The sequence below is a fragment of the Sander vitreus genome, chromosome 13 (genome assembly GCF_031162955.1).
Source record: "Sander vitreus isolate 19-12246 chromosome 13, sanVit1, whole genome shotgun sequence".
In the NCBI taxonomy this organism is placed as follows: domain Eukaryota; kingdom Metazoa; phylum Chordata; class Actinopteri; order Perciformes; family Percidae; genus Sander; species Sander vitreus.
Window position 1 is genome coordinate 3,278,955 of NC_135867.1, and position 15,995 is coordinate 3,294,949.

A 15,995-nucleotide genomic window follows, 5' to 3' on the forward strand; every position below is an offset into this window, starting at 1 on the left:
CACACACAGTAGCTGATCTTTGTAACAAACACAATGTTGTTCTTGTGTCCTGTTGAGTTCAATCCCATTCATGTTTGGAATGACAGACTAGAGTCCTGTTGAGATTGAGTTGTGTCCTCAGACTATTAAAAAGAGGAACAGATTTGACTGACATATAAAAAAAAATTCATCACAGATGCTGCAAGGAGCCGTCAATCATGTTGGCCATTACACCCGGGGCTGCAGGCTGATGATTCACAGCGGATCACACATTACATGCTCACACCTTCAGACAAATATGATTTGGCCTTGAGAAAACTGAGAAATGGATTGCACAACTAAAGCTGAGCATCTCAGTTAGAAGACGTGCATTTCACCACGGAGACAAACACCTCGATTATGATTCAGCCTGCAAGGTTATATAAAGAGAGGCCATTCATTAATGTTTCCACAACTACAAATGTGCCCTCCGCTAATAAAATATCTGTGGAGATCGGAGAGACAAAAACAAAGAGTGACGTCTTCATGCGCATTGTTCATTTTGTCATGGTTTTATTGTCTCTGTATAGATTTTAAATTGAGATATTTTTGTACCAAAGACTGACATGATGCCTGGATTTTTACAAAACCGTGATTAGATAATCACTCCAATATTCAAGCATGTTATTACTTTTAATAATGATTGCCAGATTTTAAAAAATGTATGTCAATCAGGCTTGTTTCTAATATAATTCCATTTTTACAATATTAAAAGAACTTTGATGGCTTAGCGTGAGCTATTTAAATTAGCTGGATACATGATTAAACATCATTAGCTCCTACCAGAGTATCGCCAGGTGTACTTGGTCCACAGCAATCCCACCAATCGGCCCCAAAACGTCCCAGTTAGAGAGTTAATGTCATGAACATATTCTTTGTAAATCTTTACAATCATTCCCCGAAAGAACCAAGCAGGACTGCCTCGTTGCACGATCCAAAATGTTCGTTCGCCGTTTTCAGCTTGCAGCTTGCTAGCTTGAAATTTGTTGTCGTTTCCGGAAGCGAAGGGAGTTTGAGAACGGCAACACACAGAGAGCGGGCAGTGTGGTGTGTCAAGCTCCTTATCCTGGAAATGTACTTCCTTTGATCCAGACTACATCATCTCTAACTCAACTTACATTTCCATCTGTGTGCAGGGCCAGACCGCCCTCCCTGACAGGTCCGGGTTTACATTTTTACATTTCCAGCTGAAGGTTAACCAGTTTGTAGGCAGAGTAAAAAATGTCTTTTCAATTGGTGCTCATTTTCTGTATCCGCTTCCTTTTGTAATGCAAAGTAGGAACACAGTTTTTGCTTTTAAATCGGTTGTTTTTGTCCTGACAGCAGTTGGCGTGCACTGAATATTTATATATAATAATACCTTTTCTACTGAGCTGCAGCCTCAACGTACGTGACATGTAGCTTAAATGTCTGTGGGAGTATTATATTCTAAAGTGTGAGGTGTATTAAAGTATTGTCCTCATAGCTGACACAGCACATCCATTTATTCATAAAGGTCAAGACATTGATGACAACATTTTCAAGTTTCGTTGGCAACAATGCGAGGGTTTGACACCCAGCGTGATTCCTTCTGATGGCGCTGGATGACATTTTTCCACCGGACAGAAACCAAAAAAAAAAGGACAACAGACCGCTGAGATTTTCTCCTGACTCCTGGGATGTCACCTGTGAAAGTATGTGTTGCCTGGCAACCAGCTCAACCATGTTTACATGTAGTAAAGAGAAAATCAGCCCACCCCCAGTATGTCACATCGCCAAGGCAACGTCTGAGCATTAACTGCCTCCCCCCCCCCCCCCCCCCGCTGCTGTCCTCTGATCAAAGTGTCCGCTGTTACATCATCGCTCCACAGCAGGATGTGAGCCAATCGAGGGTCTTTTCTCGTTCCAGCTGCGTCACAAATCTCCGAAAAGGCACGACTGGCGCCAACATGCAGCAGGTCCACTGGAGAACTAATGTAGTCTAGATATCAGGTAAAAACTTTTTGATTCAAGCCACTCTCGCGCTCAACTCATCAAATAGGCCTACTGACGCTTGGTCAATGGCCCTTCAGCATCTCTACCAAGGCACCCTTCAGAGTCTGTACAGTATAGGACAGACCAGACAGAGCAGCAGCTCGACCGTGGCGCTGTAAAATAACGTAGTAGGAAAACCGACAGCGGTAGGGAGTAGTAACCACATTAGGAGGCATGTTGGGGGGGGGGGGTAGTGCAGTACTCGAGATGCTATTCTGTCGGACTAGTCTTGGACTTGTCTCGGACTTGTCTCGGACTCGGCCATTGGACTTGCCAAATATTCTAGTTGGTCTCGACCGAGTCTAGCACTATATGCTTTTTTTCTAAAGTAACTTCCTCCTTAAAGGAACATGCCGACTTATTGGGACTTTAGCTTATTCACTGTAATCCCCAGAGTTTGATTAGTCGATACATACCCTTCTCATCTCCTTGCGTGTTGTAACTCTGTCTGACGGCTCCACCGGTAGCTTAGCCTAGCACGGATCCTGAAGGTAATCGGTTCCAACTAGCCTACTGCTCCGAATAAGTGACAAAATAACGCCAACATGTTCCTATTTACATGTTGTGATTTTTATAGTCACAGCGTGTACAAATAACAAGGTCACATGCGACACAGCCATCTTCTAACCGTATATAAACTGGGAACTATATTCTCAGAAAGGCGAAGCACTGCTACTTCTGCTACTTGAGCGGAGTGATATGCTTGCAGCACCTGAGAAGCCCAGAGCAGAAGTAGCACTGCTTCGCCTTTCTGAGAATATAGTTGCCAGTTTATATACGGTTAGAAGATACGGTTGTGTGCATGCGCATCTCCTATATACCTGAATACTTAATGTGGGTAAAGGCTTATTTGTTATCTACCTGAATATTAGGAGATTGCCACATAAAATTGATATTTTAAGGGCCTGGCTTGTCTATAATAAACCTAGTGTTATCATACTGTCTGAGACCTGGTTGAATAATAACATATCAGATGAGGAAATCAAACTTGATGGTTATGTTTTGTATAGAGCTGATAGGGGTGCTCGTGGAGGAGGGGTAGTCACTTATGTCTCCTCAAATGTATTATCCGAGCTTGTAACCCCAAAGGAAAGCCCTGTACACTTTGAATGTCTTTTTATTCAAATTTGTCTTCACGTAAATAAACAGTTGATCATAGGGAACATCTACAGACCTCCAAGCTCCCCTACAGAGTCAATACACTGCATAGGTACTACTATTAAATCTATAGTAGTACAAACGAAATGATTATTCTTGGTGACTTTAACATTAACTGGTTAGATCGTTCATCTCTAAATGACAGAAATTTCTTCGAAAGCTTAAACCTGACTCAACTAATCAGAGAACCCACTCGTGTTGACCATAGATCCAAATCTCTATTAGACTGGATTCTGGTCACCCACTCTGACAGAATCGCTGAATCTGGTGTTCTACCCGGTTACTTTAGTGATCATTCCATGGTTTTCTGCGTATGGAAAATTAGATTACCTCGCCTACCACCCAAGGTAATCGGGGTAAGGCAGAGTAAACATCTTAACATTGAGTTTTTCATTCAAGATTTATTAGATATAAATTGGAATAGGCTTCACCTCATCCCCTTTGTTGAAGATGCTTGGAATTCTTTCTACACTGTTCTTAAAGTAATTGACAAACATGCCCCAGGGTCAAGGGCCGACATTTACCTTGGATTGATGCTGATTTAATACATCTTTTTAAACAAAGAGATAAGGCATAGGAAAAGTACCGCCTGTCAAAGGACTCAGCGGACGGGGCTGTATATAAACGATTAAGAAACGTGCACAACTAAAACAAGAAATGCTAAATCGAATTATTATAAAAATTCCCTGTCTAATAACTTTAATAATCCTAAGAAGTTTTGGAAAAGTCTTAATTCTTTACTCAATAATTCTACTAAAAGCATTGCTACCAAAATCAAAGTTAACAATGATATTATCAGTGATCCTTCCGCAGTTGCCAGTGCTTTTAATCAACACTTTTCCTCTATTTGTGGCTCACAATTTTCTAACTTCTCCTACTCTAGTCTGGCAGATGAGCTTAGCAGCTCCTTCTCATTTGCTATAATAAATCCTACTGACGTTCAGCAATTTTTGAATTAAACTCAAGCAATAGTACTGATCCTGACGGCTTGGAGATGAAGTTCATTAAGCTTGCGTCTCATGTACTGGCATTTCCTTTATCGGATTTATTTAACTTATCGTTATCCACCCGTGTGGTTCCATCAATGTGGAAGTCTGCCAGAGTTACACCAATACACAAGTATGTATGTATGTATGTATGCATGTATATATATATATATATATATATATATATATATATATATATATATATGAATGTATATGCATACGTGTGTGTATGGGCTAAATGTTGTCATGCTTCTTAATACTGCAATATGTATAATACATGGATTTGTTTTTAATAATGAGTCGGTGGGGTAGGTAGGGTGGGCGAGATGGGATGAGGGAGAGCTCTAGCGAGTGTGAATGTACACGTGCGGTATTGTCTTTGTCTTATGTCTTGAGGCCCCCCTCGAAAACGAGACGCTTCATCTCAAGGGGTTATCCTCTTAGCAATAAATTTCAAAATATTAAAATAGAAGATATAATGTCTCTCACATCACATACATTATGAACAGGTAAATAGGGGGTCTTGAAGAGGATTCTTTTTTTTCTGTTTCGGTCTTAACTGTCTCTCATTTGGACTCGGTCTTGACTTGGTCTCGACTAGTCCTGGTCTTGGACTTGTCTTGGACTCGAGAAAGGTGGACTTGACTAGAGCACTGGTCAAACTACACAGAACCTTTTTACCCAGGATACCGGGGTTCGTGTCCCATTTTTGTCCCGCGTGTCACTTAAACGTAAATCTTTTAACCCCACCCAGGATCTTTTCCTAACCCTAACGGAGTGGTTTTACCCAGCGTGTTAAAAAGTGAAGCAAAGGGGTCCTGATCCAGAGCACTGAAAAATTACGCCAAAGAGATACATAGAGCAATAAAATGTGACGCCATGGACGGCTGACCAAGCGTCAGTGTATGACGAGTTGGGAATAAGAATGTGGTTTAATGCTGACCCCAAAATCGTCCTTTCTTCATTGTGAAGCAATGAGCCAATATTTTCATAGTTTTTTCCATTACAAGTCGGAGTTTCACTTTGAGACTTGAGTTTTTGTTCATCGTTGTTTTGGTAAATAGATATACCGCCAAACAGCATGCCGGGTAAAGCTCACTCTCTGTCGCTTGCTACCTCTGTTGTTTGTATCTGAAATGTGCATGCTTGATGAATGAATTGATGATGATTTAGTTTGTTCGTGGTTTCTCATTTTGTTGTAAAGCATTTTGGGCTACACTCTCTGTATGAGACCGTGTTGGTATGAAAGGTGATATATAAACAGGACCCAAGGAAGTGCAGTGCTGAGTGTGAAGTTGTTTGGATGAGCCGTTCTCAAGAAAGAAATACAATAAAGAAATTAAAGAGGTGACATAAAAAAAAAGCTACATACAATATATAAATACATTACAATATCTTAAAGTATATAAGTAAATTAAAGTCGTTGCCATCACATAGACATTTGATTTCTAATTTCCAGTGCCCATCACTAGAAGGGCTATTAAACAAGTATGAAACATGGCCACATAAAAACATAAGCACAGAAACATACAAGGTATATAACACCTATAGAAGAAGAGCTATATAGATGAAAACAAGCTGAATTTAAATGTATACTCTACAGAATTAAAGGTAGGCTATAAAGTCATGAGAAAGAAATAGTTTACATCAAATGAGTTTTAACTTGTTTCACATTTTTGGCATGCACTCTTAAAGCCAAGGAAAAGTCTAACTGTCTCTTCTACAGTAGATGTGCTGTTTTCACATTCTTGATCCGACTGTAGCGAAGTCAGTGGAGCGGCTTCTCTTCCCCTCAAAGCCTCTGAATGAAACCTTGGAAACGAGAGAAATGTTTTATTATGCTGTTTCTCTTCTCTCTGCTTGAAGTCTGTGTGAATGAAGAACTTGGGCTAAGATGTAACCCTTGTGTTGTCTTCCCGTCGACCATGAACTGGTTCTCCTATCGGGTCAAAATTGAAAATATACTTTTTTTTTGTGCTTTTTCCGACATTTTTGTCACTTTTTCAATGCTTTTTTTTCTACGTTTGTCATTTTTTTCAGCGTTTTTTTTAAATTCTTGGTCAATAAACCTACCTAAAAGTACATTATACTTATTTTTTTGTTTTTAAAAAGCAGAAAATATGAATTATTTTGACTAATAGTTAAGATCAGAGGATGTTGAGTGGATCACAGTTTATGTCAAAGTTTAGTCAGGATACTCTTTTAAAACCATTCAAATGCTATAAAATTGAATAAAACACCCAAACGTCAATGAAAGGAATCATTAATTTTGCCTGCGAAGAATGTTGTGGTTCCATACAACATACATCCATGCATCCAAGTTATTTGGGAACAATTTTGTTGAAGGAAACCCATATTTCTGATATAAAAAAACGAGTGAAATTTGACACGAGGACAACTCAAATGGGAAAAATTATAGAAATGAATCAGTCACGTTGTATATCCCAACTCAAAATGATAGTTCTCAAATCCAACAAAAAAAGGGAACAGTGGAAAACATACAGGCAGGTTTAGAGGGTTTTAGTCTTTTAATAACATACTGTTCATCAGCACTTCATTTCACAAAAGATCTTATTTAAGAAAAGAGTGTGTAAAAAGCAGATGGAAAAAGAGGAAAGTTTAAAGAAAAGAAATGAAAAAAAAAATGAAATATATCTGGGTGGCAGGGAGAAGTTGTTCTTGTTTTAGGGGGTGACGGGGGAGAAGTCGTACCCATTTTAGGGGGTGATGGGCAGGGAATTTTTTTCTTGTTTTAGGGGGTGACAGGGGAGAAGTTGTTGTTTTAGGGGGTGACAGGGAGAAGTTGTTGTTTTAGGGGGTGACAGGGAGAAGTTGTTGGTTTAGAGGGTGACAGGGAGAAGTTGTTGTTTTAGGGGGTGACAGGGAGAAGTTGTCCTTGTTTTAGGGGTGATGGGGAAGAAATGTAGTCTGGCTCAATCTTTTAAGATTGAACATTAGTCTGGTTGTGGGTCTAGTGTTTTCTACTACACAAGAGGCGTGATCAACGGGCATAGTTCAAATTACTCTGTATGCAATTGGATAGTCCTTCAACCAATCAGACCAACGATCCGGGTGACATAGCAGCGACAGCGGCATCAACGGGTTGCTGCGCTCCTGTGGCCGTCATGTTGAATGTAAACAAAAAGCTGCTTGGTCGCTTCTCTATTATCATCGTGTTAAACACGCTAATATCGCGCCAGGTGGATAAGCCAGTTTGTGATTGGTTCCCGCAAAATTGTAACGGAAGCAGGATAGATAAGTGTAAAGGTTTCCAGCCTGAGCTGCAGGGCGAAATCAAATCGCCGGCAGATCGGGCTGGGTTTACCCAGTCTAGGAGAAATGGCTTTTGTTTTAGGGTGCAAACTTGTTTTTAGTGGGTGATGGTAGAGAAGTTGTTCTTGGTTAAGGGAGTGAAGGTGAAGAAGTTGTTCTTTTTTTAAGCGGTGACAGGGAGAAGTTGCTTTTGTTTTAGGGGGTGAAGGTGGAGAAGTTGCTTCTTTTTAGGGGGTGACGGGGAGAGAAGTTGTAGTTGTTGCAGCTGTAATGGTAGGGTTGAATAAGGCCTATTTCTCTTTGTAGTGCAGTAGTTAGAGATGTATGGTTACAACCGGAAGCAATTTAAGGGGGTAGGAGGGTTTGAAGGTGCTCAGTCACTGTCTGAAAGGGTTTTATGTTGAAATGTTAACTTTATGTCTGTACCCTTTTTCTATTTATGTTTTTTTTGTTGAATTGTAAATTTTATATTTGGACCTTTTTATGTTCTTATTTTGTTTTGTGTCAGCAGTAGGAACGTGTTTAGTTAGTGTCTCAGTAATCCTATAATGGATGGGCCATGTAAGCAGCCAGACACGAAAATAAACAATTCATTTATTCATTTCCATCTGCCAGCCTAATCACGGTTAACAATATGTTAGATTAGTACAGGTGGTTTCAAATATACTCCTTTCAATGAATCACAGCTTGATGTGATCCAGATTGTCACCCTTTTTCACGGCACACATTTTGACATGTCACAGTAGGAAAGGCACAGGTGTGTATAATCTAATTAATGAGCCATGCTTTGATTCCAGGCTCCTGGTATTGTGCATGCTGGCTGACAGATCTGAGCTATCGTTAGCAGTACTAGTAACACCTGTACTTTTCCTACTATGACAAGTCAAAAAATCTTGTCCCAAAGGATAGCCCATATATTTCTGTTTTTAAAGCTTTAGTGCATAACGTTTTGATATTAATGAATGTCCATTACAAAGCTAATTAAGACTATCAGCTCCACAACTCTCTCTGTATTTCTAAGTATGACTGTGTTTAGAAATTGTTGTCGTCCAGCGACTTTGGCGCGCAGAAACTCGAGTGAAGATAATGACCTCTTCTGAAGAGTCCATCGTGTGTTTTTAATCCCATGTGTTCTGCTTGGCTACTAGCAACTGCGTGGAGGAGGGGGAGCGCATGCGCGATCACGGAAGGCTTGTGTCATGTGGATGCAACATGTTGTCATTACTTAGAATTCCTCATGGTGGCGACAGAGACTATGCACTGTAGCTTTAAATAAAAAAGAATTATATCAAAAATGCATTCTGTTACTCATTAGCCTACATACTGAACTCAAAGTCCGGGTGAATTTTATGTAATTTTGGAGTAATTTTGCAGGAGGTAATAACAATGTTACGAGATCATTGTCTTGTGATAAGACCGGACAAACATCCTCTCAGAGTGGCAGTGCAGAGGTAGTCCAACAGTGGAAAGGAAATACAATGGCCCCATCTAGCGGTGTAGATATGAACTACACTTCTGATGCTGTCCTTTTTCTTAAAAGGACGTTCTAAAATATCAGTTAAATGCCTTAAAGTGAATACATAAATTACACGCTGCTTTATATTAAAGCAACAAACAACAAAACACACCTTGCTTACCCTTGGAAGTTGTGGTTCCAGTGATTTAAACTCAAGTTCCCCCTGCGGCCACTAGATGTCACTGAAAAGAGGACATCGACTGTATTGAAGTGAATATGGAAGGAAAAATCTTTTTCCAAATATGAATTAAAAACTTTTTTTTTTACCAAAATGCTTCAGAGCTGATGTCACTGATGTTTGTCTTGGTTGTGATTTTGAAAATAATTGTTTCATATTTACCTTTTAATGACAGTTGTCTGAAAAGGAAAAATTTGCATCTCATTTTATTTACTTAAACTAAAACTACTGCAACGTTCTTTAGCTCAACGTTTTAAACAGCGGCAGTGCTGGGATTGTGAGAGCCTGAACAACAGTTCTGACAACAAATATCTAATCACAGACATAATTTGGGGTTCTTTGTTCTCCTATTGGCATACAAACACAACTCACACTCACACCAATTTCAAAACTTTCCACTGTAAACCCGAAAGTACTGTAAACTTAAAATGTATTAAGTTCTACTTACTTAAAACTGCTGAGTGCCAGTAGCATATACTATCTTTTGAGTTTAGTAAACTTATTTTTGGATTAATATGACAAGATTGACTTAGTACTTTTAATTTGACTTGGTGTTTTTTAAGTTAGTAATACTCAATGTGATTAAGGCAATCAGTGACAAATATTTGAAGTTTTGAGGTAAAAGATTTTGAGTTTTATGAAGTTGATGTTGAGTCACGGTTAATTAAAACGATTGAACAAGAAACTAATACATTCTGAGTTTAGTAAACATGAAATGCTGAGTTTTTTTTAATTATTCAGTTATGTTAATTAAATATTTTCGAGTTGTAGATACTGATACTATTTGAGTTGGCTTAATTAGTACTTTTAATTTAACTGTAATAAAAAAATGCAAGTTCACATTACTCTAAATATTTAAGCTCTAACAATCTCAGACTTGGGAAAAAAACAAATGTCAACTGATTGCAATTGTTTTGAGTACTGCTTACTTATTCAGGTTTACAGCGCAAGAGTTCAAGCTGTTCTTCTGCAATTTCCTTTTTTTATTTTCTTTATGTCTCTCCACATTCATGGAGTCCATCTAGAAGTTTAGGTTAAAAGTTGGTTTAAAGGGAACTTATGTAGACGTTGAAAAAGTATTGACAGTTAATACTTGCTGTTGATATAAACAACCTTCCAAACTTGTACCGATTGATGGGATTGCATCATGCGGAGTGATATGATTTGAATGCTCATTATTTCTCTTCTTTTTGTTAATATTTTGAAATTATTGTGATCTATTACTCTGCAAATCACCGAAATATGCTTTCCGTGTGACACAGCTATAAATGAGGAGACAAAATGAAATCGAGACGTGGATATTTATTCACTAATTGAGTCTAATTTTAAAATATTTAACACAATTTAGATGATGTTGGATGTGAGCACGTCCTCTTCCCGTCACCTGATCATTCAGGATGCAAAGGATGAAATCAAACCGGCACCCCAAAAACATCTGGACCCAATTATGGGGTTAGATATGTCTCATTAAGTTTGTGTGAACACATTGACAATGTGTGTGTAAATGTGTAATCTGTAAATATAAAACATAGTCCACAAATACAAAAATAAGATTCGATAACTCCCAAAAATTATTTGCAAATACAAGTTCCACAAAAAATCTTTAAATCTTTTAGTACATAACACATATTTACAAATAAATGAAAAGCATTTGTGAACATCTTACTAACATTTGTAACTTTCAAATCGAGGCGTAAATGCCTTTACGATTCACAGATAAAAACTGGATTCACAAATGTCCATTTGAAAGTTGCAAATGTTAGGAAGTATGGTTTTTTTTATTTGTAAATGTGTGTAATGTACTTACAGGTATATATTTTTTTATTTGTGGAACTTGTTTGTGTATTTGTAGATCTGTTTTATGTTTGCAAATTATTTTTGTGAGTTTACAAATCTTAATTTTGTAATTGTGGAATGTTTTAGATTTACAGATGACACATTTACACACACATCTGTTCACACAAACGTAATGAGACATATCTCATCCCATACCCCAGGATCAGCTGTTCTGTGAATGAACCAGCCAAATAATCTGCAGATGAACTCGTTCTGTCTGGTGAACACACACAGTATCTTGACGCTCTAAACAGACACACACAGTGTTATTATTGCCTAGGAGTTTTTATTTTCTACAGGAATTTACAGCAAAAAAAGACTAACACAGTTGTTGCTAATATTCAAAAAGGTCCCGATAATCAATTCTAGCACACTTTTTGACAGGTAATAAAAACACACACACCTCCCGTACGTCTCGGCCCGCCCCACCTCTCACTTCAGTTTCCAGGGCAACTAAATATTGCATCATTAAAAAATAAAAAATAAAATACATATGGTACTTTTTGCATTGGCACAGAACAAAAGCAGTCGGGCAGCAGGCGTGGGTCAGAGAGGATTTAAAGAATCACTTTTAGTGTTTGTTTGAAGCTGCGTGGAGTAAAAGTTGTCAGGAAAGTTGTCACATTTTGGACCGCTGAAATGTTCTGATATTTGTTGTCTGGTGGTGAATCGCTCCACCTTGACTAAAATGCAGCAGAGTTTCTTTTTTAAATGCATTTATGTTGGCTGAGCACCTTTTGTCTTTGTCTTTTTTTCACAGGGCTACTTCTTAAGTTTTCTAATTTATCGTCTACTGGCGGTGCCAAGCGCCGGACGGAGCCACGGTGCCTCTGCAAAATAGCCTCGGGAAGGAACTTGTTTTGGTGGAACATGTGTACGTTCAAAAGTAGTTTTAGTCGCGCAACAGAAAACTCAGATTGGACAGATAGTCTAGCTAGCTGTCTGGATTTACCCTGCAGAGATCTGAGGAGCAGTTAACCATAGTCCTCACAAATCCACCAGAGTTTAAAATGCCAACACAAAGGAAGAGGAAGGAAAGGGACATCCGGCAGAATTTCTGGTGGCACCGGAGCAATCCTGGAAGTGGAACGTCATCGATATAGACTACCCTCTGATGGTCAAAGTCGAAGCAGAAGAGGCTAAGGTACAGTATGTGAACTTTCATTCCCTAGTAGTGGTGGAGGAAGGATTCAGACACTACTGTAAATGTTATGGTTATTGATTGCTGTAATTGATCTTCCTGTCTATAACGGCTGTGAAGAGATCGCTCTACAAACTTTTGAGATCCATGAATAAAACTGACTTGATTTGACATCTCACTTGACACAATCGAATCCGTAGTGATGTGATAGATCGTAAACATCTGGTTCTCCATGCAGATTTAAAAAAAAGTTGTGTGGCCCGTGTTTGCTTCCAGCTGTTTCATCCCACCCTCCCTCTGTCATGGATGTCAGGATGCCCGAGTGGGACAGTAAGGCCTAACTGCCAAAAAAATTAAAATGATTAATATTAGAAAAGGCAGGGTGTTCCGCCTCTCAAACCTCCTACACTCTGAACATGATCTGTGCCCACTGCCCACATAATAAAGGGCCTGGTGAAAAAGTCTCAGTTTTAGCTTTTGAAGAATCATACAAAGGATTCATTGTTTTTCTTCCTACTGTGCACAAGGTAAAGGTTCATTACCTTAAAGCCACACTCTCCTAAAAAACTGTTAACACTTGGAAAACTATCTACAGTATATTCATCTAGGTGAGATGCAAAAAAATGCTTTTTTTTTTGCTTGTGTAAATATATACGTGGGGTGAAAATGATGAATTTTATGTAATCAGAGGGAAGGGTTTGATTGAGAAGCTGCAGTTCATTTACAGGGATGCAGAAGAAGAAATCAAAGTGCAATGAAAAAGCGTTCAGATTTACAAGCCATTTAATCTCAAATTCAGTCTTAAAATCATACAAAAGGAGCGAAAAAGGTTAGAAACGAGCCACAATTTGACTCGTTTCAGGAATTTCATCTTGATAATGGATATGATTTTCTTCAGGATCCCATCAGCTGTTAGTGACAGACATTCAGATACACCAGAATAAATAAAATGTTTCACCTTTTTTTCCAAAGCGAGGGCTAAATCCAAGATTAACTGACTTGCCGAGGTGAATATTTCTGGATATTTTGGGAGGAAGGCAGAAGGAAGGAGGGAGGTGAAAAAGAGGTAAGAAAAAAAACAGAGTGAAGAGATATACATGGCAGCTGTAATGATCCAACGTATTAGTTTTACAGGGTGTTATTAAAGCACTACAAACTAAGTGCGTCGGCTGCCTGCCACACACTGGACTTCATTGTGTCTAATTTGCAGCAGTGTGCTACGTTAATGTGTAATAAATCATTTACAAATAAAAGTCCCTCCCCCAGCTCCCAGCTATTAAAAAAAGAAAAAGAAAAAAACAAATAAATAAAATAACAAACACACAGAAAAACCCATAACCGAGCCTTCAAACCGCCTTTAACGATAACTCAAACCCCGCCTTTAACTTTTTCTCGGTGGCTACCGTTTTGTTTTCCTCTAAAAGATAATACAGAAGTACTTTTGATGCAAGACTTGTTATTATTATTACTTTTTTTGTTTGTTTGTTGGTGTTTTGTTTTTTAGAAAAAAAAAAGAAAAAAAGAAAAGAAAATCAGTTTCTTCATGAAGCGCACTTCCTACTTCCTCTTGGTCCGGTGGTGGTTTCTGATTGGCCGGTTAGTCATCGTCATCGTCGACCACGGGGTCCGTGTCCCAGCACGTAATGTCAATCTCTGAACACACACACACACACACACACACACACACACACACGTTGATTTTTATTCTATAAAAGATAACTTTGATATCATGATTTAGATGATACCCTCATGGCTATAAATGGGATGGACGCAATAATAGAAGTGAGTGGCTGCATTATGCATATGGCTCCACAGGTAGAGCCAGTGTCATCCACTAATAAAAAAAACTGCAGTTGGATCCCTGGCTCCATTTCCAGTCTGCATGCTGAATCTTGGGCAAAACACAGAACCCCAAATAGCTCCCATGTGTGCGTGTGAATGATTAGATCCTGATGAGCAGATTGGCAGCCTCTCCAATCAGTGTATGAACGTGAATGGGTAAATGTGGCATGTGGTGTAAAGGGCTTTGAGTGGTTGGAAGACTAGCAAGGCAGCGGTGTATAAATGCAAGTCTATTTACCATTTATAAACGTGAGTGCAGCAGACATGGCACTAGAAATGTACATTATACTGAATTTATTAGGACAACAGAGAAACATGGAGGAGTGTTGAGTTTGCATAAATTAAAGGAACAGGGGTAAATAATGACTCATATATACACTATGTTACAAATGAAAAGCCCTGGTGTTGATTATTACATTATAATATTTAACAATTTATAGTCATTTTCTTTTCAGACAAGTATCTCACCTGGTGGCTTGTTATAAAAGACCGGCGCAGGTTTAGCCGAGGACTCCTCTGGTTGGCCAAATTCTTCCTCCTGTGATTGGCTGAAATAGCCCTCACTGGCCTGTAAGAACCGACAGACAGGCAGAAGGAGAAGGAAAACAACTATTTACAAAGAAAAAGAGAGAAAACTCTTTTTGAAAGCACAGCAGGGGCATTATTAACCTATCTGACCTGAGTGCCTTCTTTCAGCAGTGTCTCGCCATTGGTCAACAGCAGCTGAACATCATCCAGCTCCTTCCCCTCCGCGGACGCATGCTGCAGTGCATGCTGGTAGCTGAGGGTCATCTGGTCAGGCCCTGTCACGTCCACAAGGCTGGCGGGGTCGTCCTCGGCGACAGTGGCCGGGCAGAAGGTCCCGTCCACCATGTCGTCGAAGCTGAGGAGGGGCTGAGGCTTGGCGCTGGTGGCGGTGGCGCTGGGCGGGGCAGCGTCGCCCATCAGGTCCACCAGATTGGAGGACCCGGAGGTCTGGGAGAGGTTGGGGGGAGGGCCGGAGCTACTGTCCCACAGGTTGACCAGGCTGTCTGTCCCGGACTCCCACACAGAGAAGTCAGAGGAGTCGCGGGCCTGCGGGGCGACGCTCTGCACGGGCTTGGCGGAGGCCGACTCCTGGACCAGCGGCTTCTGCTCCTGCACCGAATCTGGAGAAAACGAGCAATACGCCAATTTAATGATAATTTTTCTTAACACAGTCAACAGTTGATTTCATGATTTGCAGGTTAATTAACACTCAGAGCCCGAGTTTGTCGCATATGACAAGGTTTAGGGTCAGGGTTAGGGTTAGGGGTTACATTAAAGGTGCTGTAGCTAGGATTGCGAAGATCCAGGAATTTTAACATCGACAACAATCAACTTCTCAGTCCCTCCCCCCTTTCTGCTAAAGGCCAAAACGGTCTCCTAAGCCCCTCCCCCCACAAGGGAGAATGGCCCTGATTGGTGCATCTGAACAGGGAGCGGTGGATTTTTGCAAATCACACTCCAGGCTGTAGGTGGAGCTAGAGGAGCCGGATTTTTTTTTTTAATGACCTGCTTCATGTAGTTCTACTGGAACATAGGGTCAGTTTCAACAAATATGACAGAAAGGTAGTTTTATAAGGCTTAGCTACTGCACCTTTCAGTAATATTTCTGGATCATGACTCCCAAGACATAGGAGAACTGTTTTAGACAACAAAAATGCTGGTGTAGCATTGCTGTATGTGTGATATCAATAAATATGGCATTACTGTTTTGAGGATTGGCATAAGTTAATTTCATGAGGGCAAAAGCGTCTGGACGTTTTTTTGAAGAAATGTAAATAGTCTGTCCACTGTGTTAGTTAAAATGTTAACTTTTTCACTGTATGACTCCCAAGACATAGGAGAACTGTGTTGGACAACAAAAATGCTCGTGTAGCATTGCTGTATGTGTGATATCAATACATACTGTATCTGTGAGATTCAATTTCAGTTTTGTTTTTTCATTTGTCTTTATGGTCCCATAACTTTTTTTGTGACATCACTGCAGCACAAATATTCTAATAGCCCAGT

The 15,995-nt window shown here is 39.6% G+C and overlaps 1 protein-coding gene across 4 annotated transcripts in view; it reads right to left on the bottom strand.

Moving 5' to 3' along the window:
- Positions 1–11,244: 11,244 nt before the first annotated feature.
- The window catches only part of dbn1 (drebrin 1), a 137,446-nt gene continuing 132,695 nt past the window's right edge, over positions 11,245–15,995 (bottom strand). For all 4 annotated transcript variants that reach the window (XM_078265482.1, XM_078265483.1, XM_078265481.1 and 1 more), the window contains 3 exons: positions 14,640–15,109; positions 14,430–14,529; positions 11,245–13,772 (listed from right to left, as the gene is read on the bottom strand). In XM_078265482.1, coding sequence (XP_078121608.1) covers positions 13,717–13,772; positions 14,430–14,529; positions 14,640–15,109 — 626 coding nt within the window. In that variant the 3' untranslated portion in view covers positions 11,245–13,716. The remainder of the gene's footprint in view (positions 13,773–14,429; positions 14,530–14,639; positions 15,110–15,995) is intronic.